Source organism: Theobroma cacao, chromosome 4 (assembly GCF_053813885.1).
Source record: "Theobroma cacao isolate CCN51 chromosome 4, ASM5381388v1, whole genome shotgun sequence".
Classification (NCBI taxonomy): Eukaryota; Viridiplantae; Streptophyta; class Magnoliopsida; order Malvales; family Malvaceae; genus Theobroma; species Theobroma cacao.
This window is the reverse complement of record NC_142642.1, coordinates 2,854,650-2,879,807: the sequence shown is the minus strand read 5'-3', so window position 1 is coordinate 2,879,807 and position 25,158 is coordinate 2,854,650. Positions and strand designations below refer to the sequence as shown.

The 25,158-nt window shown below is 35.5% G+C and overlaps 4 protein-coding genes across 6 annotated transcripts; all 4 read right to left on the bottom strand.

Annotated features, from left to right (window-relative positions):
- Positions 1–92: 92 nt before the first annotated feature.
- On the bottom strand, positions 93–4,923 carry LOC18601084 (meiosis chromosome segregation family protein). Of its 2 annotated transcripts, none has more exons than XM_007031902.3 (6): positions 4,622–4,923; positions 2,195–3,922; positions 1,828–2,079; positions 1,377–1,457; positions 468–995; positions 93–355 (listed from the first exon to the last, which is right to left on the bottom strand). In XM_007031902.3, the coding sequence occupies exons 2-6, from the start codon at positions 3,482–3,484 to the stop codon at positions 299–301; spliced, it is 2,208 nt and encodes a 735-aa protein (XP_007031964.2). In that variant the 5' UTR covers positions 3,485–3,922; positions 4,622–4,923; the 3' UTR covers positions 93–298. The 2 variants fall into 2 exon arrangements, with proteins under 2 accessions (XP_007031964.2, XP_017975080.1); XM_018119591.2 differs by having other exon boundaries at positions 2,195–3,919.
- A 1,991-nt stretch (positions 4,924–6,914) lies between these two features.
- On the bottom strand, positions 6,915–9,639 carry SKL1 (shikimate kinase like 1). Of its 2 annotated transcripts, none has more exons than XM_007031899.3 (10): positions 9,361–9,639; positions 9,015–9,055; positions 8,673–8,727; positions 8,500–8,572; positions 8,319–8,406; positions 8,061–8,143; positions 7,840–7,966; positions 7,614–7,692; positions 7,474–7,538; positions 6,915–7,364 (listed from the first exon to the last, which is right to left on the bottom strand). In XM_007031899.3, exons 1-10 carry the CDS (start codon positions 9,560–9,562, stop codon positions 7,296–7,298), a joined length of 882 nt encoding a protein of 293 aa, XP_007031961.1. In that variant the 5' UTR covers positions 9,563–9,639; the 3' UTR covers positions 6,915–7,295. The 2 variants fall into 2 exon arrangements, with proteins under 2 accessions (XP_007031961.1, XP_007031963.1); XM_007031901.3 differs by having other exon boundaries at positions 7,614–7,680.
- A 1,855-nt stretch (positions 9,640–11,494) lies between these two features.
- On the bottom strand, positions 11,495–17,328 carry LOC18601082 (hydroxyproline-rich glycoprotein family protein). Its single transcript, XM_007031898.3, has 11 exons — positions 16,872–17,328; positions 16,098–16,170; positions 15,617–15,691; positions 14,940–15,001; positions 14,754–14,822; positions 14,576–14,604; positions 14,291–14,498; positions 13,949–14,176; positions 13,496–13,549; positions 12,326–13,352; positions 11,495–12,226 (listed from the first exon to the last, which is right to left on the bottom strand). The coding sequence occupies exons 1-11, from the start codon at positions 16,983–16,985 to the stop codon at positions 12,216–12,218; spliced, it is 1,950 nt and encodes a 649-aa protein (XP_007031960.2). The 5' UTR covers positions 16,986–17,328; the 3' UTR covers positions 11,495–12,215.
- A 4,082-nt stretch (positions 17,329–21,410) lies between these two features.
- On the bottom strand, positions 21,411–23,023 carry LOC18601081 (uncharacterized). The gene is made up of 3 exons (XM_018118965.1): positions 22,524–23,023; positions 22,052–22,327; positions 21,411–21,654 (listed from the first exon to the last, which is right to left on the bottom strand). The coding sequence occupies exons 1-3, from the start codon at positions 23,021–23,023 to the stop codon at positions 21,411–21,413; spliced, it is 1,020 nt and encodes a 339-aa protein (XP_017974454.1).
- Positions 23,024–25,158: the final 2,135 nt, after the last annotated feature.

Genomic DNA, 25,158 nt, shown 5'->3' with positions numbered 1-25,158 from the left:
TCCTATCACGGAGGAGGTTTTTGTTCTGCTTCAATTCCTATGTCTAGTCCAGAAAGTTTTTCCTCTTTTGCTGCATGGAAGTTCTTTCCGGAGAACGGAAAAATATTCACTGTTTTCAACAAAGCCAGGAAGGCAGTTTTAACAGTTTTTAACCCATCAAATTATTAGGGAGTAATGGTATATACAGGTCATTCAGGGTTAGTGCCATTTCGAGATGAGATGACTGAAATGAAACATGTGATAACTATGTACAAAGTCGGCCAAAGAAAGCATGCTTTTGCGATGTAAATTAGATGTTTCAGTTGCTGATATGGAAGTATCTTGGATCTTCTGGATAATGGTATTCCACGTTCAACTGCCATCAGACAGCAACAACCTCATTAGACAGATGGGGAAACTGTAAAATCTAAAGAACCTGCTAGAGAGTTAGTATCTATATAAATACAAAGAAAGTGTAAATTACATACCTTGCCCTCATCAGCATCTGAATGGCGTTGAGGGAACACCACTCTCAAGTCATTGTATAAATAGAATCTCCGATCCCCATCCTTGTCAGAGCCAACCTTTTGTGGCACTGACCCAGGATCAGATTTACATCTCTGAAATGACTTTGAACATTTTTTAGGGGAAGGGCATAGAAATCGGAGATGAAGAGCATAGCGCAGAGAACCAGCACCGTTAGTATTTTCATTGATCTTAGCACAACCATGGGAATGTTTCCGGTCAGTTTCGTGAAATGCATCAATGCAGGTGTAGTCCTTGCATTGGTCATTGTTGCAGCCAGTCATTTGTATTGATTCTGGTAAATCAGAGCCTTCACTGCCTTTAACTTCACTACTGTCCATTCCATCTCTGTTATAGCATAAAGGAGAATTTTTCTGTGAGGTTGACCTCACCTTGTCTTGGACTTTGCTGTCAGAACTTATCTGCCCCCGTTTCAGCTCTGCAGAATTTGGAACAGAAGATGCTAGGGTAACCTTCTGGCGCAAGAATGTCTACTTTGATTTGAACAAGGGGAAAGAGCTTATAATTAGAAACTTCATCAAACTGAATTGTACAAGCAGATATATGATTAGAAGAATGAAACTAAATGGCAGTGTCCTAAGACATTCAGTATTTTCACCAGAATTGCACCCATTATGCGAAGCACAAACATCTAAAGAACAAATAGCCACCCATGACAGCAACTGAATAACAAAACAAAACTGAAAATTCAACCCTTTCACTGCATTTTAGTCAAGCATATTTATGGAATAATGATAGTCTGTAAAGTGCACAGATTTAGTAAAGTAAGATTTATATCACTAGAGTAACATTCGAAACTCTCAAATGGCTAACCAAGATATAAAGACAACGCTGATTAAAATTAATATTACCTTGGTACCAGCTGGCATGTCACTCAGATCATAGTTGCAAAGGAAAGTATGAAGAGGTGTTTTCTCTGGATTGCTAAGAACCTGCATATCAACCAAGCAAGGAGATATGAAACCCATTTCTGACATAATACTCTAGACAGGATAAGGATATCATATAAAGTCCATAGCCGAATGCAATTTTAGAAGGTCCTAAAACAAATTAGTTAGGAAAAGAAAAAAGCAAAAAGAATGGGCCACTAGGATACCAAAATCCCATGAAGGATGTCATATTAACCTGGGCTGAACAAGGTTTTACATGCAAATCCTAACTAGAGTGAAAAAAATGCCAGGCAAAGACTACAAATCAGTGGCAGGCCTTTTTGGTCAATTAGAATGGTCATATTTGAGTTCAGAGAGATGATATCATGCTGTAGAACTGGACCAAAGCTTCAAGTTTGAGAGAAGCATATACCAATTGTATGCGTCCTTTCATAGGAATACGCAGCCGGCTTCTTACAGGATGTGATCCATCATTGCTAAGGCCTCTAACCAACTTCTGATCCCGGCACTTATTTGACAACGAATTCCTTGAAAGATCTATGGATGCATAATAGAGTAAAATGCAATCTCCATCCACACTGGTTACTGAAAATGGAAGTTTCTGTGCTTGTGGTGAGAAGGTCCCACCAGTTATGCTTAGAACAGCTAGAAAACCATCAATCCTCTATGCATAGAAGACATAAGAGCAAGCAAATGAGTGATGCAGACATCTGTGAATAACAATGTCTGCCACAAATTCAGAATAGAACAAGGTAATCCAACTTAACATTACAACTAACCTGACTGAGTTTTCCAGAAAAGAACCTTCCAGACAATAGGGACTCCTCAAATGAACCAACCAAGGATCTTCTAACAGGAAGTCCACTCAAACCTTTGATGAATCTCATACATGGAGATGTGGGGGCTGATTCTTGATACAGAGGCCAGCTCAATCCAGCAGCACTTTCCAGAGAAGAAGGGCAAAACTCTTTGTGCAAGAAACCAATATCTTCAAATGATCTGCTTGTAATCTCAAACTCCTCTTCTTCAGGGGCAAACATAATACCAGAGTCAAACCTTTCAACTGTTTGTTCTTTATTCCTTAAGGTTGAATAACAATCATCTATATCGCTTTTAAGATTCCCATAACCTCCTGCAGCTGTCATCCTCTCACTGAACTTTGGACCAAGTGGTGATAAAGAAACAGGAGGTGAGGTTGCCAATTGGGGGGATACAGTTATTGCTCCACTTTGAGACCTTACCTTAGTTGATTCTCGGAATTGATCAAACCCAGGCGAGGATAAGAAATTACGAGAAAGGTGTGGTTCCTTGTTTTCCAGCAAAGGACCATCTGTGAAAAATATAGATGCAGTTCCAGCTTTGTCATTTGAAATGTTTCTATGTTCCAAGCAGCTAGATAAGGACCAGGATGATGTAGTGAAATTCATTTTGCTGCCAATATTTGCTTTCTTATTGTCTTGTGACACAGAGTCCGAATGCTTATGAGCTAAGGAAGAGGAGTTTATCTGTGTTCTGCTGTAGCTAATGTCCAGAGGGTCACCGTTAAATTGATCCGAGAAAAGCATGCTATTTAATGGTGACAGTAATCGTTTCCTGACTAATGACCCACTGGACTCTGTTTCATTAACTCTAACACCAATAGCAGAAGACTGAACATGATCACTAGAAACTCCCTCTACTACCTTACTTGTTCCATGTGATTCAAAACCCACAATCCTAGAAACAGGGTTTCGGGCTTTCTGTTCACTTCTAGGAGTGGCAAAAGATCCAACCACATTGGCAGAGCCAATCTTCAGTCCACGAGCATTGGATGAAGCATTCATTTTCCCTTCAATTCTGATAGTATCATCTGAGAACTTTGAAAGCTCCAAAGACGTTTTCCTTTGAAAATCTCCTAGTGAAGAACACAAAGAATCCCCAATACTCTGGCTCAAACTTCCTCTCTGCATTCCATCTAAATCACAGGTGCTGACACCTGCAAACCGTGGTGGACTTTGCAAAAAAGCACCCACAGAGGCAGCTTCACCTTCCTCAGCACTATCATCTGAGGAAACTTGTGGCAACCCCATTGCTAAAATTGCAGAGAATGGTCTACCGAGTTAATCCAAATGGAGCTAAATAAGTTATCCTTCCTCTTCCTTACTCACTCGAGTTTGCCTTTACTACTTTAATACAATTCAGAATTTTCTAATCAGTTCTAATTGATCAAAATTCCATCTACAATATAACAGATAATGCGATTCAAGTCTCCTAATCCTAACAGTGTCACTAAGAAGCAATGAAATGGTTCCAACAAAACTAGCTCCTAAGAACACATAGTACTATGTATCTACTAATGGCATCCACATTTCAGCTGCAATTCGCTTACGAGCCTCCATTGAGAAAGCCAAAAACAAATTAACTATCCATCGATAATGAGTAGCACAGATCTTCTGACCTCCAAACCAGCAAGTGACAAAGCACAAAGAATTCATGTTGCTAACAAAGATAATCACCACAATTGCCTGCTGGGAATTTCCAATAAAATAAATTAGCCGAACAAGAAAAAAAGAAAGATCAAAACCGTCAAAACTTAGCTTATGCATTGAGCAGGGTACCAAATTAGACTCCATCAAGTACTAATTTAATCCCACATAGGTTTAAAACTCTACAATCGAACAACACTATTCCATAAAGAGATAAACAAGGCGATGAAGACTGAGATGAGACAAATGCAATGTTCCTTAAACAGCTCCTTCGATCAACATAAATGAATCAACAGAAAAGTATCCAATTTTAAAACCAAAATGAGAGCAAAAAAAAAAAAAAACAACTAAATAACCTCAAAATCAAGAAAAATTCCCATCAACCATGGATCCAAATGAAAAGCATACTTGAAAACTGAAAACCCAGAATTTGTTTTCGACCAAAACATAAACAAACTAACGAATGACAAACAAAAAAAAATAAAGCCCGTAAAGGCTTAAATTGATTCCTTGACACCACTGAAACTGGGTTGCTTTCACGGCACACATTCACCAGCATCAACCAGAAGCAAAGCTTATTAAGTTATAAACATCAGCAATAAATATATAAATTCACCAAGTTAAAAAAAAGCAGATAAATTAAAGAAAACCCAATCTTGATCAGCAGAATTCTGAATCAAAAAGACAAAAAATATATATGCAAAGAAATAATCAACAGATTAAAGTGATTAATAGACGCACCAATAAGAAAAGGTTGTGATCAAGGACTCTGCTAGATAAATCATTTGAATGATCTGCTCATGAATAGATAATGTTTTATCTACCCAATTAAAATGGAAGAGTAAGTAAAAAGATTGAACTTTTATTATTCAAAACAACAAAAAATTGAAACTTTAATTGTGATTTAAATTAAAAATGGAAGCTTTAATGTCAAAAATTTTCTTCTTTTGCGTCTTTTAGGGGAAGGAAGAGGAGGAGAAAAAGAAAGGGAAGGCAATGTTGAGAATGTGAGTGGGAGAATGACACCCATGTCTCTCTGGACTCTGCTTATAATCCCAAAACATAAAAATAAAAAATAAAAAAATAAATCAAAGTTTGAAGTAAAATGGAATTTACCATCCTCTTTACAATAATCCCCTATTTTTGCTCTCTTTTATATTTCTCTTATTATTATTTTTTAATTTTATTGCTGTAATTAATTTGAACCCAAAACCTTCTTTTTACTTTTCTTCTTTTCTGTTCTCAGCTTTTGGGAAATTTCCAATTGTAAAGAAATTCAGGAGGGAAATTCCTTTTTTTATCTTTCTGTTTTTACTTTTTTTTACTTTTTGCAATTTATTTATGATCTTTTTCATCTTTTTGTGTGTATAATTGTTTTTACCATGGTTTAAGATGTTATACTTATCCATTATTCAAATTATTAAAAAGATTCAGATATTTTTAATACTTTTAAAATTTTATCGAATGCCATAGTCCATAGTTGATATAACAAATTTCAATATTAAAAAATATATTAGTTAATACTATTTATGATAATATTTTAATTTATAATTAATACCATGAATTTCAATACATTGGGAGATTTATGATATTTTTGGTTAGCTTAACTTAGGACGCAATGGTGTGCAGTTAGGACATGGAATCATGTTCCTTCTTTTTTTTTTTTTTTCTCTTTTGTTCTTTTCTTTATTAAGGAACCCACCACAAAGTAAGTTTTGACTGGGAATTTTCTGTCAAAAATGGGTGACCTTGTAGCTAATTTGATTAGATTTTTTAAGCACAACATGGGAATTTTATTAATCCTATGTTTGATGCAAGTTCAACTTAAGACACCCAAGTTGGCCTTGTACCATCAAAATCCAAAGGTCCAACCAACTAGGTAGCTGGAGGGCACCCTGGAACCCATAGTTACAAGATGGCTGTTTGACCCTTTCTAGTTTCTATTACTACTAGAAAATTGTATTATGCAATTCTAGATACCCCACCCACCAAATTTGCCTGCCTTTTTACCTTTGATTTTTCTCTTCATTTTTGTTCTATTACCCTTTTGTCTTGCATGTATCTTGATTCAGATCTTCATTCTACCTTTACCAAATTCTTTCTACCCTCATTTCTTCTTCTTTTCTTTTGTTTTCTTTCCAGGCAAACTGAATTTTCAAACTATTGCTTGTTTGAAAATTTGAGAATGGGGTCATGATCATGTAGTATAGGCATTTGAGCAACGAGGCGGCAACAGTCATGAACTTGCTAACACCTGCCAACACGAATAGAATTCTCTATAACACGTGGCATAAAGACAAGAGACCCATCTGTGTGTTGTTGGTTCGAGGCTCCCCAACCAGAGGAGACAGGATGGTGTGGGGGTCAATGAGTCATCTACTCGGTTTGTGATGGTAATTGTAAATAGCAGCCTACTTTCTTCTTCCAAGTTCTACCTAACCACAATCACAGAAATATAAATTTTGAAAAAAAATGAAAAATAAAAAGATGCATAGAAACAGTACTTTTGCTGCTTTTTAGGCATTCTCGCATGGTGGCATAACAAAAGTGTGAAGGCTTATCTGGATGAAAGGTTATAGGAAAAATAAACGTGAAATGAAGCTAAAAATTGGAGGAAAATTATGGCCTAGGTACCCCAGACTTGGTATCAGTTAGGTGCTATGGAAGCTTGATGCATGCCCATCACGTAACTCAATTCTCACTTTCTAGAGCTGCTTGACTTACCAAAATTTAGTTGTTCTGTCAGAATATTGGTGACCAGAACTTCCCAATAGCTGTTATCATATTGTTGAAGTTCATTAAAGCTTCTAATTCTTGGCTTGGGATGAAACAATTCTATAACAATTCTATCTGTTTGATGTTTCTCTTCATGGATCTTTACAAGTTGTATGAGACGCTTGCAAATGGCAGCAAGTCTACGAACATCATTTTGAGTTCTCAACCCATATTTGCCCATCATTTGTTCTAAGATTAGCTTCAAGCAAGAGGCTTCTCACAAATGGAGACCATGCACTTTACCTGTGAACTACCGTCCTGCTAGAAATTAGGTTCACACAATGCATTTCATTGCGATTAGTGCAGTACAGAGAATTGGGTTCAAATTGGAGAAAAATACAGCATACAGTACTTCAATTCTACAATGGTTCATGGCAACAGACATGATAGTAGCATTGCCTTGCAGATTGCCATGGACCATTGTAATATGAACAAATCACCCTGTAGTCTTCTGGCATGTTTATCTATACAGATCATCATAGCATCTTCTAAACTTTAAACCTAAACTGTAACAAGCTAAAAAAATGAGTTTAAAAGAGTACCAAAGACAAACACCGCAGCAAAATCTGTTCATACAAAAATTTTATGAGGTAAGTTGCGTAGAAAACATTATGAGTGATGAAAACATATTCCCTGTTGGTTAAAATGGTCTAGCTGCTTCTTCCATCATCTTTTTTACTCTTGTAAGTCTCTCTATCTCCTTGAGAACCTGAAAATATCACAGAAAATAAAACAGAAAGCTCCGTTATTAGTAACTTAAAAACTATATTTAATGCCAAAAAGAAGGGTTAAAAATGTTTGCATGTAGGTTTCTCCACCTCCATAGTAATGTCTTCTTTTGACACTACATCCATGTCCTCGTAACCTAGCTGATATGCTACTTCTGCTAAGAAGAAGCTGTTAGAACCAAGACTATATGGTTTATGGCATAAAAGAAACAAAAATCACAGGGATTTACTTTGAATGGAAACAGTTGCATCAGCCGTGGCATATCCACTTCTCATGTCTTCATAAAGAGCTGTTAGCTGGGACAAAACCTATCATCAGTTAAGAACCATCAGCAATCGGCGAGAAGCAGATGCCAGATAGAATGTGAGAGTTTAAACAAAGCAGCCTCTTTAAAGTACAGTTGTGAGGAAGAATGGAAAGGTGGTACAATTGAAATATTAGATCAAAGGCTAAACCTCAGAATAAGATCCAGAATTCACTATTTCTGATGACAAAAGTTGACTCTTCTTTTCAATTATTCCCTTGGCTACCATGTCCAAGGGCACATCAACCCATATCGAGATGCCATACCTTAGAAGTGCCCTATTTATAGTTAAGATAAAGTCAGATAAAACAAAGAACTAATACAAACTGAGAGAAACAATTAATTCCACAAATGGTGCAATGACAGTCATACAAATTAGTTGAACTTTGAACTGCACCATCACCAGCACACACCACTAGTCTACCCATGGATGATAACTGCTTCAGAACTTCAGTCTGCAGCAATATTTAAAAATGAATATAAGCCAGATTATTATGTATTAATCAACGCTCAGGAGCATTTTACTAAAGAATGCCTTCAGTAGATTGAAAACTGATTTACCAATCCTATTAACAGACAAATTTGCATTGTTAATTAACACATAGATATAGCAAACAAGAAAAGAGAAACCTCAGACCCCCGGAATCCTTTCTCATCACTCTCCTTTAAGGATATGGCAGCAGATTCACCCCCAGCAGCTTCCGAGACCAAAGCATCACTAGATATAGAAGAACCCAAAAACAAGTTAAGGTAATACATCTTGAATTATAAAAGCTATCCCTGATCATTCAGTAACAAGAGTATAACATACCTATCAAAGTAATAATATCGTAATAAATCTGCTAGCAGTTTCCCCAAACTGGATTTAATGGAGTTGTTCATCCCTTTTAATGTCAAATAAATAATCAGAAAACATGAATTAGAACCAAATGCTATTGGATTAAGGAGTTCAAATTCATTTCTCAGCATTAAGAAGATGCTTACCCACAAGAAATATAGAAGTTCCTCTCAGATCAGCGGATATATCCATTGCTTTCTTCTGAATTAGACTGAACAGTTAAAATGAGCACTTCAAACCACAAGAAAATCACCAAAGTAATTCCATTTTTTTAAAATAAAAATCCAAGATTTAGAATTGTGCTATAAATTTGGATCCTTTCAAAGTTCTTCTTAAATGAGTTGTCTTTCATCCAACTCAACCCAAGTTCAAAACTTTAATCTCAAAACAAGGTGAAAGGAGTAAAACAATTGCAATTTTCTTAAATTTCTCCCCCTTTTTTTCTCCAGAATAATAAAATGCAGACATATAACATAATAAAATCTGACCTTCAAAGCAATAGAGGGATCCACAGTAGCAACCTTTGTTGCTGAAAATCAGACGACAGCAAAGCATGAAACAAATGAGAAAGGACAAACTAAACTAGTAAGCAAAGTATCGAAATTGAAATTAACCAACAATCTAATTCCATTTGCATTACCAAAACCCAACTATTTCACATACAATCTCCACATAATAGCAAGCATAATTCAATCCAGCAATAGTTCCATGAACTTAACAAAAGCTACCAAAAGCCACGAAAAATTCAAAACCAAGATAATTTAATGAAATGGGTTGCTACAAAATCTAGTAAAAGGAGCATATTTTGTTTATGGGGGGGGGGATTGAACTCACTGAAAGCTGTGTCATCAGAGACAGAGCAGTTGGTGGAGAGAGATTTTCGAGGGGGAGGACGAGAAATTGTGAGACTTTGAGAGAAAAGAGAAGTCCGTCGGTCGATTTTTGTGGAGAAAGAGTGTGGGAATTTTGGGTGCAAAACAGGATTGTGGAATGGGAGACTAGGGAGAGAAGAGTGAAGAATAGTTGCCATCTCCATGGAAGCAAAATCAGCTTTCTGCTCTGCTCTCTGCCTACCTTTGGATTTTCTTTTTTTTTTTTTGTTTTTGGGTCCAGAACCTGTCATTGGAGTTTTATCCATAAAGAATTACAAGTATTTTAATTTATTTATTTATTTATTTGGAACAGATATTTGTAGGGATATATTAATTAGTTAACAAATTTTACCAAAGTATTTTTGATAAAACAACAAGTCATGCTGAACTAGGAACTTATTGATAATTTTTTATTGCTTAAATAATAAAATGTTATTTTTTTCTAAATTTTAGTGTTTATATATATTTTTAAAATAAAAATGTAATATTTATTAATAAATATAAATATATATATATATGTATATATATATATATATATATATTCATAATAGTTTGAACTAAAAAACACAATAAATCACCAAGTTTAAAATAAAGAAAATTGTGAGAAATGGTCAATCTCATAAAATTATTTCAAAAATAGAAGTTAGTTATTTTTACTTAATTTTTATCATGACTTTATAAAATTGTTTTTGAAACTATTTCGGATAAATTAAACCATTTATCACAATTTCTTTTCTTGATTTTTAACATGATGTGTAATAATTTTATTTTTAACATGATATGTAATAATTTTTTTTAATATAACATGTAATTTGGTCTCTATCTTTGTATTTTATTAAAACATTAGAGTTAAACACCTTAAACATAGCATGTAATAATTTTTTTTTTCCAACATGATGTATAAAATTTTTTTTTCTTTCAATATGGCATGTAATTTAGTGTCTATCTTTTTATTTTATTAGAACATAAACTATTGAAGTTAAACCCCTTAAACATGACATGTAATAACTTTTATTTTTTCAACATGACATATAACTTGGTCTTTATCGCTGTATTTCATTATAACATAAATTGTTGGAGTTAAATATCTTTAATATGGCATGCAATAATTTTTATTTTTAACATGACATGCAACAATTTTTTTAAACTTGGCATGTAATTTAGTCTTTATTTTTGTATTTCACTAAGATATAAACTCTTAGAGTTAAATACCTTAAATATAAAGTATAATAACTTTTTTCCAACATGGCATGTAACAACTTTTTTTTCAACATGACTTGTAACTTGATCTCTATCTTTGTATTTCACAATGACATAAACTCTTAAATTAAATACCTTAAACATGACGTGTAATAACATTTTATTTCGACATGAAGTGTAACAACATTTTTTAAACATGACATATAACAATATTATTTTTTAAACATGACATATAACTTGATTTCTATCTTTATATTTCATTAAAACTTAAACTTTTGGAATTAAACACCTTAAGTATGACATGTAATAATTTTTTTTTCAACAAAACATATAATAATATTTGTTTAAAGTTTTTTAATTCATCCTTTCGTCGGAGGTCTTGCAACAACTGCATACCACTCGTACATCCTTAAAATTGTAGTTATCAAGACTTTGGGATCCTTTAGTAGCAACCCCACCAATTAAAGAAAAGAAAAACAAAAAACCCATCAAAAACCAAAAAAATTTAAATATTTTGTCTCCACTTCTCTTTTTGTTTTTCTCCATTTGTTCATTTGTGTGTATGAAAAGATAATTATGATAATGGCTCTTCTTTTTTTATTTATTTATTATAATTTAAATATTTTGTTGCTAGCTTTTATACCTCTATATCGTTGTTTTTACATAGTAGTGGTATTGATTTTTTCTATGTAAAAAATAATATTTTTTTCAACACATATACTTGAATATAAAGAAGTTTCATTAAAAGTAATTTTATTTAAATATATTTTTTTTAATTAAAAACTCTTAAAATTAAGAAGAGAGATATTTCGAAAACACCTTATCTTTTAGAGTTAAAAAAAATCACCCCCCTTAAAATACCCATCAATTATAATATTATAAATATAAAATATTACTAGATTAAAAACTCAAACCCATTTATTTAATTAAAAGTGAAGAGGTGACCCGCTGCAACAACCTGACCCAACTATAAATAGGCTTGAGCAACCGCCTACATTGGTCCAACCACAAACGGCCCAGCACACTCCTTACAGGCACAAATAGAAAGGGACTTGAGCGGAACAAGGCTAAATGGGCCAGAAAGCCCATTAATAGTACAAACAAAAATTAAAGCCCATCTAGCTCAACCGTAAATGGGCTTAAACAACCCATTAAAGCCTAATCAGAGCCAACTATAAACAGATGGGAACGATCGCTAAAGGGAAACAAAGTTTGGTACCGGTGGATCTTGCAACTCCAATCCAATATAAATGCACTAATTATTGTGGCATCATGATTCATGCTACAAGAGAATTTGCGTGGCAAGGCTTTCAAATGCCTGACAAATGCAAATGCCAAATCCTTTCCCCCTCTTGGTGCTTCCTCAGCAGCGTACATCAAAGAACTAAAAAAAAAAAAATGTACAAAAATTCCTCATGTGAAGAATATACGTTGATATGTAACATTGACTCAAATCTTGTCGCGTTTAGTTCTCATCATCGCTAATAGATGGCCAGCAAAGATTGAGATGAGAACCTAAACACTTCGCTAAGCGTCATATTTACAGACCTACGCCAAAGTTTATGGATAACTGAGACCTGAAAATTTTGACCCGGTGGAAATGAATCAAGGTTTATGTCAGCTCCCACCTGCATCAAGTCAAAATGATTTCCCTTATAATTTGCAACTGCAGTTGAAGTAAAACATTTAACTTGTGGAAAAAGTTAACAGAAGCAAGCTCTGATTACCTCTGATTTGGCCAGAATGAGATGCCACTTCAGAAACACCTGGTATTGTTTTGATGTTTCCAATGGAAATGGGCGTCAATGGAGGGGATGCAACGTCTCCATCCTTCTCTGAAACTTGTGGAGTCTCCAAAAGCCTGGAAACATGAATCGCCATTGCTCTTTGATTACTAGAGGGTATAGAGAAACTTCGAGGGACAACCAAAGGTGGAGTCGGAAGAGGAGACGCTCCACTTGATGTCAGTGAAGGAATATTACTTGTAGAAACCTCATGATTTCTTGAGACTAGTGGAGCAGAGTGACCAATCAAGGCAGGAGATTTTGCTGGCTTGGCAGCTGAACTACCAGGAGGCCTTGGAAGCTCATGAAGCTCATTTATCCTAGGTGAAGAGACAAGGGGAGGTGAAGCACTTGGGGATACTTTTGGAGGTGATAAGGGTTGCGGAATTGGCAAATGAGAAAATGCTGCAGAAGCTAAATGGGGAAGTTCAGCAGAGGGAATGGGACCCGTCGCAGATAAAGGCTTTGTTGGCAATTGTTTACTAGTTAATGGACCAGAAACAGCTTTTCTTTTTATCTTTTTGACTTCAGAGGAAGTATCCAACTGGGTAGGTACTGGTCCTTCGGACAAAGGAGGGGGTAGTTGTGTAGAGGTATTACTACTGTTGCACTCCTTGAAGACAGACTCAGATTTCCAGATGGTAAACTCTGATTGACCATCACCAGAATCCTTCTCATGTTTCTTTTGCTCTAGTGGGGAAGAATGCCACAAATTGTGTGGACGTCCAGCTACATTTGTTGGTCTGGTGGGGGGAATTGGGCTAATTATTCTTGAAGAGAGTGCACTCTTTGAATCATTTGGTGTTGGAAGCACATATGTGTTAGACTTCCTGGTAGATGACTGCAGCATTTGTTTTACTCTTTCAGCTGGATCAAGCTTCCTTTCAGGAAATATGGGAGCTGAATAGCTACCCACTCTATGCTCCCTACTTGAGACCAGAATATCCCCATGGCTTTTCTCCAGGTTTACCTACAGGCAGACAATAATAAAAAAAAAAACACCTCAAAAAAGGCATATTACAAGCAGCAAAACTAACAAAGTTAAAAAATTCATAATTCTGAAAGCCTGTTGTTTCACAAAATACAGCCAAAAACATATGAACAGAGATTTACCTCTGCATTTTCCATCTTTGAAGTTTGAGGAAATAAACGACCTATTTCATCTACCTGGAGAATATGCCAACATAGTTTTAGGTATAAAACGAAGGTGTCAACACACACCCACAAATGGTTATTGATAAAAGCTCAATGAACAAAAGTCACAAAAATAATAATTACATCATCCCCCTGTGTTAGAACTAGAATGAATTGAACCACTGAACTGGCCAAAACAAACTATGATTTGTATGGAATTCTGGCTGAGGGAACCAATCCCACTAAACATAAAAGAATGGGGAAAATAGGGGAAAGAAAACAGACAACAGAGACATATGGAAAGTTCAAGTAGATAAGTTTTGGACATCATTTATCCAACCCATTAATGTCTGAGGGATGCAACTCTCACTTACAAATTGACCATAACAGCTTGACATGTGAATTAAATTTACAGTAGCATAAGAACCTGACCTCCATTGAATTCCTTGATGCAGAAGTAACATCAAGCCCCTTCTCATTTGCTCTATAGTCAAAACTCAATTCCCCATCTTCGTTTGGGTCATAGGCAAGCTCACCATCTTCCCCATCATCATCTTCAAGGCCAGAGAACTGGTAATCAATGTGTTGCTGTTCTGTAACCTGCCTAACATGAGGCTCAATAGCCTCAAGTGATTTAAGTCCTTTCCTAAAGAAATTCAACTGCAGTCAAAAGAGAAAGAGAAATAAAAAAAAGGAGGAGGTTATCAGCATTGAACTTATGATAAGGTAGACGCTTCTGACATTTCAAACTTTTGGTAATAAATTAGAAAAAACCTGAGCTGCATGGTGACGGGCAGCTTGTGTTAGAAGACTTCTGGATTGCCCTTGCTTCAGAGATTTCAACCGGAAAACACAAAGGGTTGCCACTTCATCATATTCATCGCGAGCAGTTTGCAATTGCTGCAAAGTGAGAGTTTCGCCTTTTCCACCTTTTAACCTTCCTTTTTCTTTTTGTTGTGTTACCATGTATTCATAGACATTTCTGAAGATCATGAACCAAATTCAGAAAAGATTTACCACAATCAAAGCAAAATAAGTATGCAGAGAAAATTGATGTACCTTTTTTCATCACACTGCCGTTTCATATCCTGGACCAGCAAACAAGAGAAAGCCACTAAGCATGATAGACTTACAGGAATTTTTATGAAGGTAAAAGAGTTATACTGTTCATGTAAGAAATAATGTTGAAAACTTCTGATTTCCTAATTAAATAATAGAGAAATCTAGATGAGCAAACCTCAACAGTCCTAAGCTCATTGAGAAGTGACTCTGATGGGTTTGTAATTGTCAGCAATATATGTGCACGCTGAGACACAAAGAGCATCAAGAAAGGTTCAAATAAAGGGATTGTTCCAAAACACAACATATAAAAATTGCTGGAAAAGTTTAGTTTGTTCAATTTACAAATAAGATTAACACTCACATAGTTATCCACAAGTTTCTGGAGTTCAAACTGCAAGTTCCCCAACATTAACAAAATTCTACCTGCAAATAAATGCAATGTCATTACCTATATAGATACCATCTTCTGACACTCCCTTGCCATTCCACCAAAAGAATATAGGTAATAGTTGATAGTGAAGTATGCAAGCAAATAGTTACTTGATGATATCATTACACAATGCAGGATAAATATTTATAAAAGAAGAATCAAACTTTAAATAACTGAGATAGGATTGATGATTTTAACTAAAGGAGTGAAGCCGAAGACATGGAATAAGGCACATCGTTGTATGCAGTGCAGTGAAAGTTGCTATGTTCAAGTAGATATTCTGTCAAAGGTGTCCATGAGCACATGCAAGTTGAGCAGGGATATCCATGAATATAACTACATAATTAATGTCTTAAGGAGAGATTCAGACAGGACACTGACATAGCTTAAGTTCTCTAAGATGTTACTTGAACCAATTGGCAGATCTATTGCTACATGAAATCCACAGCTTACTCAACAAATAGGAATATTTCAAATGAAATGATCAATTCAGTAAAGCGGTTTAGCTTTTTGATCTCAAACTTCCATGTGAGATATTACACGACATTCCTACACCATTCATGATCTAATAGTGCAGGCAACTTAGGGAAGCAAAAGATTCTACTTACTGCTTTCTTCATCATCAGGGAGCACTCTTTTTTCCCGCAGACAGGAGCCCATTTCTTGCAGTGACTCTGAGAATTCTGAAAGAAGAAATTTTGTTAAAGTGGATTTATTCAACATTATGTTTCATAAAGCTTAATTTTCTTTGATTTCGCCGTAATCTAACACCTTGAGCAAAGGGACCCCTAGATCGTGCTACAGAGTATAAACAATAATTTCTTTCATGAAATTTTATGTGCCTATAAATTCATACAAATTCCACATCAGTAAACCTGAACATAGTAGGGAGTCATAAATACACAGCTGATATTGAAACATTTTTTATAAAACCCTATTCATGTTATTTCTGGAACTACCAGTTGCTTTTGGCTGGAAAAGCACCATCCAAAATGTATTTGGCATAGCCAATAATTTAGAAATACCAGGGTGATAAAACACAGTGAAACCTAACAATCAATATGACAACATAGCACACAGCATTATTACCATATGCACTGTTTGCCGTTGCTGCAGCCGCAGAAAGTAAGCTATCATAGCAATTTCTCATGTCTTGCATATCCTGTAAACACATCCAAGAGGAAGAAAAAAAGTCCAATTATAATCTTTCGCATTTGCAAATTGACAAAGACAGCCTTCACGAAGCATTAGTCATTGAATAGCAATACAAATGCAGAACGCTTTCGCACTTCACAGCTGAAGCCTATGAGTAGTTTCATAACGGAATCTAACACTCCACTCTTTTCCTACTTAATTATCAAGAATATCGTATTAAACCCATCTACTAAGTGCTCATACACTATTTTATTAAGCACAGAAGCCTACAACTTCTTCATAGATATTGTAATCCAGATTTAGATGCTCTCCAACCCTTAAGCATTTCACATTTTCTTAACTAATTTGACATTTCCTAACATTAATGAGAAATAAAACATTTCCTAATTTACAATCTTCTAAACTTAATGGACCATAAAATCATGTCATTGCCCCATTAAAAAGAAATTACCAAACACGTATTCCTAATTTCTCGAAAATTAGAGAAGTAGAAACTCGCTCCACTCAACTCAACTCGGTCCAACCGATTCAATTACAGTTCCAATGGTATTCAAATCATTTCTCCACTTCAAAAATCGAAACAAGAGAATCGGATTCAATTCCCAATTAAGAAAATAAAATAAGATTAATCTGCATTTAAATCAAATCAAAGCTCAAACATAATTAAAAAAAGAAAAAGAAAAGAAAAAGGAGATAAAATAAAAGTACCTGAGCTGCTTGAGCGAGTTCATCCAAATGAGCCGAAGATAAAACATCTAATTTATCCTTGGCATCGTTCTTGTGAAGCGCAAATCTTCGAAGTTTATCAAACGAAGATTTCATTTCCAACAATAAAAATAAAAGAAAGAAAAAAAATTACAAACCCTAACGCAATGAGCCAAACACCAGAAGGAAAAAAAAAAACAGAAGGAAGGAGCGAGAGAGAGAAAATCCAAAAGCTCTTTTCGTTTCCTTTGGAGAATCCAAAATTCCTATAAATATATAAAAAATGAAAATCGAAGCTCTTTTTCGCGAATTTTAACTCCGGAAAATCTGAGCTACAGAGAGTGTGAAGCTGATTAATTCGATTCTTTCAACGGCATTAAAAGTGAAGCGTTTTTTCCCTTTCCATTTTTTATTTTATTTTTTTTTATTTTCTCTTTTTGTTGGTCAAAAAAACTGACTCTTAATAGATCAAAGAGAAGAGAGAGACGGAGCCGAAAACGAATATGAAGACTAAATGTTTGTTTTTTTCAAAACAATAAAAAAAAAAGGAATGAGAAATGATATTTAGAAAATTACACGTGTTCAGTAAGGGTTGTTTAGTAATTTGAAAAAATGATATCATGATCCAACGACCAGGAAGTACACAAGTGGACGCTGATGACGCATGGTTGAAAGAATTTGAAAAAAAATCTAATGCGCCGTTGAAAATTAGCTTCTGGCCCCACAGCCAACAAGGGATCCTTGAATCAGAGTGGTGATAGCAAGTTAAGAAAAAGTAGGTAGAGATGAAGGGGATCGAGGGGAAGTGTGAATCGAGTTTGACGTGGCGGTAGGAGAGTGGTTGATCTGGTGGCACGTGGATAATTGGACGCTAACAGTACAGGTTTCTAAACAAAAGGACGCGGTCAAAGTCAGATGTCGCTGACAAGGAAAGAAGAACACAAAAATGATCCATCATAGTTTGACCAGAGGTGGGTGGGTCAAATCTTCATTTGTTTTCATTTTTTCTCAATTGCCTTTTCTACCCTCCATTTTGTTTTTAATTAACAGCAAGATAAAGTAGAAAATTAGCAGATAATTTGGTTTTAATCATAGGATTATATAGGTAATTCCGTACTTCAAAATATCTAATCAAAGAGTTGGACTTTATTTTTGAGTTTAGAAATTTCTAAGTCAAATTTTAATAACAAGACTTATGGGATGATATTAAGTACCTGTTGTTATCTTATTGTACAACAATTCAAAACCTAAATCTCTTTTCGTCCTTTTATTGTTTTCTTTTCTTTCTTCCTTCTTGACTTTGACAATGATTAGGGTAAAAGTTATGAATTCGATGTATTTTATATTTAACATAAATATTTAATATTTTTTAGGATGAAAAATTAAATTTATAATAAAAAAGACTTTGTTTTAGTTTTTACTGCTATAATAAATGAGAATCTGGTATCGAACTATTCTATATTACTAACAATTTTTTTTATTTTGAAGGAATGAATGGTATGAGTTACCAGTAAATAATGTTCATTAATCTTCACCATGATGAGGTAAAAAATGTTGGTGGTCAGTAACATTGACTTCACTCACTTGATGCAATAACTAGTTGGGCCAACCTCAATTATAACCTCAAGGCTGATTTCTCTGGTTTTGCAACCCTTAGAGAGCCACCTTTTGCCCTAGACAGCAGGGAAAAGGGAAAGGGGAAAGGGGAAAGGTTATTGGGAGAGAGTCACTTTTATACGTTCTCCACACGGCAAGTTAGACAAGAAAACTATCTCTTTACCTTTGTCACTATTTACACAGGAATACACACCAAATTTGAGCACACAACTAAAATTTATGACTACTTGGCCACTCGGGGTCCATGACCACTGTAATAAGAGACAAAGTTAGTCAATTTTTATTAAAAAGTCAAAAAAAAAATAATGATTTGTTTGATATTTAATAAGAAAATTTTTTATATAAATACTTTATAAGAAAATTTAATATTTTCAATTATTTTGATAAATTATTGAAAATATTTTTTATTGTTTGATTCATTTTATGAAAAATATTATTTTTAACAGAATTATTTGGATGTTAAAATGATAAATAAAAGTTGATTACACAATAATATTGACATTGGTTTTCACTAATTTGGATCAAAATTAAAAATAGAAATAAAAATGAATAAAATCAATAGTGATATTTGCCAAAAACATTTAATCACGTACCTGTAATGAAAATAAACTCTAATTTTCAAAAAAAATTTCATCTCATCACTTTTTTACCATAAACACTATAAAAATATAAATATTCATCAATTATGTAAGATATCCAAAACTTATAATTATAAATGTGTATTTATTAAATGAAAATCATTGAAATATTTTTTATTATGACTATTAGTAAGATTTAAACCTATACTTATAAATGTGTATTCATCAAATGACCATCATTGAAATATTTTTTATTATAATTATTAGGAAGATTTATTCAATTTATAAATAAAAAATTTAATTGTGCTGAATGATTTCATTAATTTTTTTAATTTTAATAGTGTTGAATAATTTAAATATTAATATTTTAAGTTAAAATTTTTTTTAAGTTAACTATTAATATTTCTATTTTTAAAATTTTTTAAGTTAAATAGTAATGTTCATCAAATTTAATTTTAAAAAAAATCATCAAACTTATACTCATAGACTTAGTACAAGAGTGTTTTTGTTGTCCTTCAGAAAATGTCTTACGCTTTTCAAGCATTTTTTTTTTTTAAAGCATAAAGAGATTTCATTGATAAGAATGGGAAGAAGACTTCCTTTGTACAATTACCATGGCAGACTTCCATAGTAAAAAAACAAAAAGAGTATTGGTTAGTATGCCCATTCCTAGAAATGGTATACTTTCCCAATACACCTATTCAAAGACTAGAATCATAAGACTGAACACCAAGAACACAGAATCAAAGAAAATGACCTTAGTAATTCTTGATCATCAAGAAGCAAAAAGAGCATAAAAAGGTTCAAGAACCAGGACAGAATCGACGCATTAAAACACATATAACAGCCAGCATAACACTTCTTCCTCTGAGGCCACTTTACCTCTTCGCAAAATACAAAAAGGGGGGGTGACCTTTGTCATCCAGGCCCCATTGAAACATCGTGAGCTGAGCTCTCAAAAAATACCTGCCTTGAAAATAATATAGAAGGAACACTAAGAACGTCCAAAAGTTTTGCTCTTCATCATAGATATCCATGAAAGCAACCCAAAAACAAGAGAGACAAAAATTTAATCCGTTTAGTGCCAGAAACCATAAAGAAAACAAAGATGAACTGCCCAAAGGTATTGCCACAGGAAAAACAGAATCACAAACATGAACACAAAATTCACCCTAAACTGGCGAGAGGAACAGGAAGACATCTGCCCAACTAGCAACAAACTTTCCTAGGGTAGTATATTTTAACGAGGTCAACTTCTCTACCCACTCCCTCCTTGGCTAGAAGATCGGCTTCTTTATTCCCTTCCCTTAACGTATGTCTTATCTGCCAGTCATTCACTATTTTCTTTAAAACTTCGATGTGCAGCATCCATTTCCTCAGCCTCCAAAGTGTTTTGGAGGGTTCTTTAATCCATCTAATGGCATTTTAGGAGTCACTTTCAATCAGCAAAGAATGACTATTTGCCCATACTGAATTAGAGAACAAAATGAAAGCTTCCCTGATACCCAAATATTAAGTCAGATTGGAGTCACCCCTGCCAACAGCTTTGGAGAATTTGATAAGGACCTTTCTGTTTTCATTCCTAAGTAGACCACCAATCCCCGTTTCAACCGGGCATCCGTTAGCAGCACCATCGACGTTGAATTTGACCGTACCGGCTCCAGGTCTCTCCCATATTGTTAGAGGTCTTGTGTTCCCAATCCTCTGTTGAGAAATACCCACTGCAGGGAATCTATATAAGTCAGTAATAGAGCCAACATTATCGTTCCATCTAGCATTGACCCACATTGCCACTCTCAGTTTAATGAGTTCCCAGATGAACTCTTTGTCCCATATTTTATTGTTAAAAACACCTCGTTTCTGCCGATCCATACGATCCAAGTAATAGCGAAAATTGTTGTTTTCCATATTTTGTCATAGTTAGACCCCATCTTGATGGTATTCCATATGACCATCAACTCTTTGAATCTTGTTGGCATGACCCAAGTTAAGCCCCATTCATTACACCAATCGTACTAGAGACTTGTCACCCTTTTACACCCTACGAATAAATGATCAACCGTTTCCATAGAATCGTTACACAATGGGCACAAAGCATCGATATTGTTGATGATCCCTCTTTTCACTAACTCCCCTTTGACTGTGGCTTTTCCATGTAAGAGTTGCCATACTAACACTTTCGTTTTGTGCGGAGCTATACCCCCCCAAACCTATTTCCATTCCCTTTGTATAATTCCTCTCTGATCACCATTCTTTTGACAGAAGGATTTGACTAAGAAGGCACCACTCGCTGTTTTCTTCCATACAAGCTCATCTCTCATGTTTTCACAAAGAAAAAACTCACTGATTATCTTGTTGAAAGAGTTGTACTGCTCTTGTTCCCATTCGAAAATATTCCTCCTGAGCTTAACATTCCACTCCCAACTCCCGTTTTCCCATTGCCCGAACTCTTTGACAACTTTGCATTTGTTTTCCGCCAGGGCGTAAATTCTTGGAAACATCTCTTTTCAACAACCATTTTCAGTCCAATGATCCAACCAAAATCGGATATTCTCACCATCTCCAAACGCCAAGTCGAAGAAAGGTTGTACCTGCATGAAAAACGAGTTAGTGGGGATAAGGGGTTTTGTGATATTTTTCCACATTGAAGAAACTCTCTTCCCAATCAGCACTTGAGGCAGTTGACACTTTGTGTTATCTTCATTTTTTTCACTCACCACATTCCTCCACAGACTCTCTCTTTCTCTTCCGTACCTCCATATCCACTTGGTTAACGAAGCTCTATTTTTTGTCTAAAGGCCTATGATTTCGAGTCTCCCTTCTTTTGTTGACTTACACACCTTATCCTACCCTACATAATGAATCCTCTTGTTATTTTCGTTCCCACCCCAGAGGAATCTACGTTGTATTTTTTCAATCTCGTTACTCACTCCTATAGGCACGGGGAAGATGGACATGTGATAGGTGGGTAAATTGGAAAGCACTGACCTCATGAGCGTGATCTTTCCTCCCATGGATAGCAACTTTGATTGCCATCCAACTAGTCGGTTCTGAACTTTTTGGATAACCGGCCTCCATAACTGTTGTGATCTGTGATTAACACCTAAAGGAAGCCCTAAATAAGATGTAGGCAGTGAATCTCTTCCACATCCGACCAGGTTAGCCCACTCTTCCATAACCTCTAGCTCCATATCAATTCCAGTTAGGCTGCTCTTAGCAAAATTGATCTTAAGCGCAGACATCGACTGGAAAACTCTAAGCACCCTTTTTATGTTTCTTAACTGCTTCAGTTCAGGATAACAGAATATCATTATATCGTCCGTAAATTGAAGATGGGATACCGTGAGTCCATTCCTCCCGACAAGAATACCATTGAAAAAACCTTTTCTTTTAGCTTCTTTCATAAAACAACTAAATCCTTTCGCAATCAAGTTAAATAAAAAAGGGGACAGCGGACAACCTGGGCGAAGGCCTTCGTCGCATGCGAAAGTTCTTCGAGGGAGATCCATTCACAAGTATTGACATATGGACTGTGGATATGCACTCATGGATCCAACCTCGCCATTTTTCGTGGAAGCCCATCTTAGCCATAATAAAATCGAGGAAACCCCAATTGATGTAGTCATAAGCCTTCTCAAAATCCACTTTCAAAATCAACCCTTCAGTCTTTTCCTTCTTGATCAGATCAATGAGTTCATTAGCAACAAGAACCGCATCTATCAATTGCCTCCCCTTAACAAAGGCGAACTGGTTGTTTCCTACCACATCACCAATAACTACCTTAATTCGATTAACAAAGATTTTAGCCACAATTTTGTAAAGCCTGTCGACAAGGCTGATGGGGTGGTAATCTTTCATTTTCACAGGATTTCTGACTTTAGGAATCAGAGTAATGAAGGAGTTATTGACCCCGAGTTTAAGTTTACCCGTTGTGAAGAAATGATTGACAAATTCCATCATTTTCCCTTTGACGATCCCCTATTGTTTCTTAAAGAAATTCATATTGAACTCGTCCGGGCCTGAGGCTTTGCTTCCATCATAGTTGTTGACTGTCTCCCATACTTCCTCCTCTGTTGCTGGCCTTATCATTTCTTCCGCATTTCTCTGATTTATCTGCCTCACTGTATAATTTAAATCTTTTATTTCCAGCACCCCACCAAGCTTGAATAAAGATTCAAAGTGAGCCGCAATAATGTTCTTGACTTCAGCAGGATCCTCAACATACCTCTCACCCACTTTGACTTTGTCAATGTAATTGCTTCTTTTCCTGGCTGATGCCATACCATGAAAAAAATTTGTATTCCTGTCTTCTTCATTAACCCACTTCATTCTAGTTTCTGCCTCAATTCCTTTTCCTAGATCCTATATAGGTTCCATAGTTTAGCTTTCATAGTTATAAGCGCAACTCGAAAATTCTGTCCATTGTTACTGCTCAAGAAACCTTGATTTAGGTTAGTTAACTCCCTTTCAATCTGAGTAATCCTTTCAGAAGTGTTACCAACTTCCTGCTTCTGCCAATCTTTAATTTTGGGTTTGAGGCTTCTGAGTTTTTGCCACACACCCATGCTTCGTCCTTCGTCATTTTCAATATGATCTCAATGGCTTTTAACCAATTCCTGAAAACTTTTTTCATCTGACCAAAAATCAAAGCATCTGAAGGGTTTGGGCCCTAATTAAGGTTCTTAGACCCAATTTTTACTGACAATGATTCGATATAGAACACGATAAACAGGTTTGTAGTACATTATCAAATCGTTCCAAGAAATTAACATCAACAAGGAATTTATCTAACTTGCTAAAAGTCGCAACCTGCCAGTTGTTACACCATGTGAATTTTGCACCTGTCAGCAATAAATAGACAAGCCCCGTGAAGTTAATGAACTTATCAAAATGAGCAGCTGAGCGGCCAATGCTCCCTATTCTAATCCGTTTATCCTCGAATCTCACCGTGTTAAAATCTCCTCCTAATATCCACCCCGACCTCCATATTGGTTGTTGTTCACCTAATTCATCCCACAGCTCCTTCCTTTTTACTTCATCATTGAGGGCATAGATGTTGATGAATCCGCATTTGCATTCGATACCGTTAACTCTTCCTATCAGCATGATGAAATGTCTTTCAGTTTTGCATCCTTCAAGCACGAAAAACTTTTTCTGCCACAAGCTTAAGATACCACCCGATCTACCCTCGGCCTCAATAGCCTTTCCTTCAATCTCATCATCTTTCCATAATCTATCAAAAAGGCTTCTAAAAATTAACTCCAGTTTGGTTTCTTGGATGAACACCATGTTTGGTTTTTCAGTTTTTATAAGTTTCCTAAGGGCTCTCTTTTTCTCTACTCTCCCTAAACCTCTAACATTCCATGTTAAAAGAATCATGATAAAAGACAAGCCCACACTTACCTCAGCCCCACGAACTTCTCTACGCTGCCTTCACCTTTGCCCATTGGCTTCTCTTTCCATCTCGTGAAAAAAACTAACTACCTCCGCTCTGTTTACCTTGTATTGAACACCCAGTTCCCTACTTAAATTCCATGTTGCTTCAGCTTCTTCCCCTGCCTGATCGTTCCCTCTGACACTGCCATTTGTCGATTCTGTTTTACTTTCTCCTTTCCTAATTTTTCTATTTACCTTTGAACTGATAATTCCTCTGATCTTTTCTCTTATTACTCTCATTTGGTCACCAAAGGTAACACTCGTGGTCCGACTGTTCGCCTTTAACCTTCCCATACCGACTCTCACCTCTTCATTGAGATTAACAATGTCATCCCAATTAAACTGAAGCCTATTAGAGCATTCTCCTACTTTGCCTTCAACTAAGACCATCCCTGTTTCGACTCTTTTAGCCACTTTGTGCCCTTTACCTTCGTCTTTTTTAGGGGTATTCTCAATCAACTGTTCCACCTCCACTGTAACATCGTCGACCTTTATTCCTTTACCTCCTCTGGCCTCTTTTTTCCACTTCTTCTTTCTTGAGCTCTATTTCTCGATTGATTTTGGCTCGTTTTCCTTTATTAGTGCTCCGTCTTTCGTGCTGTTATGGTTGCCTTTTTCTTTGTGAAGCTTTTTCTTCACCAGTTCAGGTTCTGTTTCTC